The sequence below is a fragment of the Sinocyclocheilus anshuiensis genome, unplaced genomic scaffold (genome assembly GCF_001515605.1).
Source record: "Sinocyclocheilus anshuiensis isolate Anshui unplaced genomic scaffold, SAMN03320099.WGS_v1.1 scaffold461, whole genome shotgun sequence".
Lineage (NCBI taxonomy): Eukaryota > Metazoa > Chordata > Actinopteri > Cypriniformes > Cyprinidae > Sinocyclocheilus > Sinocyclocheilus anshuiensis.
This window is the reverse complement of record NW_015541005.1, coordinates 493625-497133: the sequence shown is the minus strand read 5'-3', so window position 1 is coordinate 497133 and position 3509 is coordinate 493625. Positions and strand designations below refer to the sequence as shown.

The following is a 3509-nucleotide window of genomic DNA, read 5'->3' as shown; positions in this document are numbered from 1 at the left end:
TTCTACTGCTCCCTGATGTTGTTGAATTTAGCTTGCAGAAAACTGTAGATAGATAGATAGATAGATAGATAGATAGATAGATAGATAGATAGATAGATAGATAGATAGGACAAACACAGATATAACGAAAGCTGACTATTACACAAAACAAACACCAAACTATTATGCACAAAGCTAATTATGCCAAAAGTTAGCTAACACACTGAAACTTTGAAGTGAATGCAACAGACTGAATTTATTATAGCTTACATGAGATGGCAAATATGAGTCAAGAGATATTAAGCATCTAATTACCATGCTCATCCGATTATAAGCATAAATACACAATGAAAAACACAATTTATTGTGAAATGTTCTAAGCTTGTACATAATCAGTTTATACCTGCACGAGCCATTGATCATTTTGAGAGCTGCAAATACCACATATCAATTCACTGACAGTCATGCATATTTGAATATACTCATACACACTAATTCCAACTACAGGATTAAAGACAGCTAAATGTAATACTCTTATACTGCATAACAAATGCCTATTTGTTTCTTTTTGAATAGGAGCAATGGAAGGTATTCTGAAAATAAAGTCCTGTGGTTACAGCTTTGTCCATTATTTTTTGCAATGTTAATTATGCGCGGGCTGTTACATTTAAATTGCTGCTTTTAGATACAACCCAAACCACATAGAGGGACATTCACAATGTTCAGCATATTGTTTATTACCTGTTTCCCAGCAACATACAGCAACAAGATGCCAAAAGAGTGAGAAGCTCAAGAAAAGGCTGCTAAAGAAATGTATATCATAGTGGTTTGATGTTAGGAGAGATCCAGCTCTACTCAAACACTGCCATTTAGGAGACAACAGGCATCTTCTTAATGACCCGTCTGCGCACCGGGTTAGCAGGTGCTGTGCTCGCACTGGCTTTTTTGGCCTTCAGTTCATCTATGAAGGTTTCCAGTGGTCCAAACTTCTCGGTCAACTCACCAAGATGGGTTTTCAGGGCATTGAACTCTTTGTACAAGTCATCCAGCGCCTCGGAGAGAGGTTGGATCCTGGGAAGAGTTAAAGAGAGAAAGAAATATGAGAGCAGCACGGTATAGCGCAGTCACTGGTTGGCAAATAGCTTTGAGGAATATGAAGATGACTAGAATCCAAACCATAAGGAGCCAGGAAGTTCCCCATTAAGCACATAAAATATTTTGCACAGTTTCCAGCATAATGAAATGTGTTCTGCTCTGAAAAGAACACAGTCCACATTTCGACATAGCTTCAGATGCCAAAATAACAACGTTGTGTTCCTGCTGTTTTCTGTCTGTGGAAAGAAAGAATGCCTGAATCTGAGAGTTTGATTGAACCTCATGAAAGTGTACCTGGAGTAGTCAGGCAACAAGGACTGATGATCGTGCTGCAGGAGTCCTTTTACTTGGTTCAGGATGTCAAACCTCCAGTCATCGAGCACTTGAGTCAGATTTGCAACTCCTCGCATGCTTACCCTCTCAGCTGAGGACCAGAAAAGCAATATCATTGGCATTTTTATCAGTTGCTACAACAGTAATAGTATCTTATAAATATTATAATAGTATTTTTCAGGTTCATCTGAACCAAAAATTGTGAAACCTTAATAGCATAGCAGCAAGAACATTAACACATAAATCAACCAGTGTGTGTTTTATTAAACAAAAAGACATATATCCACTTACAGCCATCACGATAGTTCCACTCCTCTTTTGCAAGGCGTCTCTTCTGACCACAGACTATGACCACAGTCATGGTCAGGAACAACAGACTCACCCTGAAACTCATCCTGGTTCTTTATGTTTCCTGCAAAAGTACACCCAGAAACTTAGACTACACCTGTAGTTACTGAAACTAATTACTGAAAGTCCATTCCCTCCCTTTGAAAATGGTGAAATGACTGCCCTGGTCTGTTCCTCTCCTCTAAGCAGATGATGTATGTTTACTGAGAGATAAATCAAGCCCTGTGCTACTAAACTCACTATTAATCTTAATCCTAAAAATAATATTGGTGCATAAAGACCATATTTGGTTTCAGGGCACAATCTGTGCCGACTTGCCTGATAGCTGTGCATGACATTTTCTTCATGGTCTGTAAGAAAGCTACATTTTTAAAACAACGTGCATGTGAAAATAGAATAAAAACAAGAAATAAACATTTATGTTTAAACTTAACTTAATTTAAATATATATATTTTTACATAAAGTACATAAGTATATGCATTTCTTGAAATATAAATCTTTAAAGCTTTACACTAAAAGAAAATCAGCCAAAACAACCTACACTTTTGGAATTATAGAAGTGTGTAAATTTAAATTTCCATATTTACATACCAGTCAGAGAGTTGGGAAGATGTGTGCTCTTTAAAGTACTCCTGGAGTTCTGTGTCTTGGTTGCTCCACCAGTCTGTCCCAAGACTGAAGAACACTCCCTCCTGTTTTAAAACATTCCCTCATCACACACGTCTTTTCCAAACACTTAGCTTGTATGAGCAAGCCACTTTGGATTGAATTTCAAAACTCTTCCTTGAGGTCCAAAGAGTTCTGTAAGAATTTGTTTGCTCATTTGTGACTGTGTAGCCTAATGCTTATGTAATGCTTAAAAATATATCGTTTTCGTATGATTTTAGTTAGCATGCACTTTTAAAGTGTGTTCTGACATTTCCATGTAAAATTAATTAAATTTGATTAACTTTTTTTGTGTATTTTTAGTTTGTTTGGAATATATTGTGTGTGTGTGTGTGTGTGTGTGTGTGTGTGTGTGTGTATGAAGAAATTGACACATAAATTGACAATATATTCCAATGCTGTATCTTATGTATTAAAAATACAGAATTTTTTAAGCAGAAATGAGTTCTCTTTCAGTCTCTGCAAAGGCCAGAGACCCAACATAATGATTGTGTCACATCCGTTTCTGGGACGGTTGCTAAGATACAGGATGGCTGCGTCGTGTCTCTGAAAACACAGAAGGGTTGCATCTTCAGCTTTCTTAATTTGACGTTTTTGTTTATGGGGTAAAGCTACATGTAGCGTTTGTTTTCGATAATGCCGCTAACAACGATTAAAGACGGCGAATATACGGCCACCGTGTACAAAATGGTGAGTTATTAGCTGCACAAGCTAACAGGCTAACTTAGCTTAGTTACCGCTGGTCTATGCTGTTTGCTTGCATTCTTACTTTTAGCAAAACGTTTAGCAATTTTCTTTTTTATCGAAATGATTGGCTTTATACTAATCCTTATTTATTTCTTTATGAGATCAAAGAAGGGCGATATGGAGACGCAATTCATATTCTGAGCAAAGAGCATCAGAAACACACTAAAGTAAGTCACAGCAGTCATACTGAACACATTCTTTACATTGAATCAATCAATAAACGTCCTGTGCTTTAAATTGTGTTCTCTGTTGTTAAGAGAAAGAATCCAACCAACAAATAACTCCAATAAATCTCAGTTTAGCCATTTCAAATATAAAATCATTACGTTATATATATATA

The 3509-nt window shown here is 36.6% G+C and overlaps 1 protein-coding gene across 1 annotated transcript in view; it reads left to right on the top strand.

The window, feature by feature from the left end:
* Positions 1-3024: 3024 nt before the first annotated feature.
* Positions 3025-3509, top strand: part of LOC107690241 (tetratricopeptide repeat protein 30A-like) — a 9529-nt gene continuing 9044 nt past the window's right edge. Inside the window, exons 1-2 of the mRNA XM_016488496.1 lie at positions 3025-3112; positions 3271-3336. Of these exons, the coding sequence (XP_016343982.1) occupies positions 3059-3112; positions 3271-3336 (120 nt within the window). The 5' untranslated portion in view covers positions 3025-3058. The remainder of the gene's footprint in view (positions 3113-3270; positions 3337-3509) is intronic.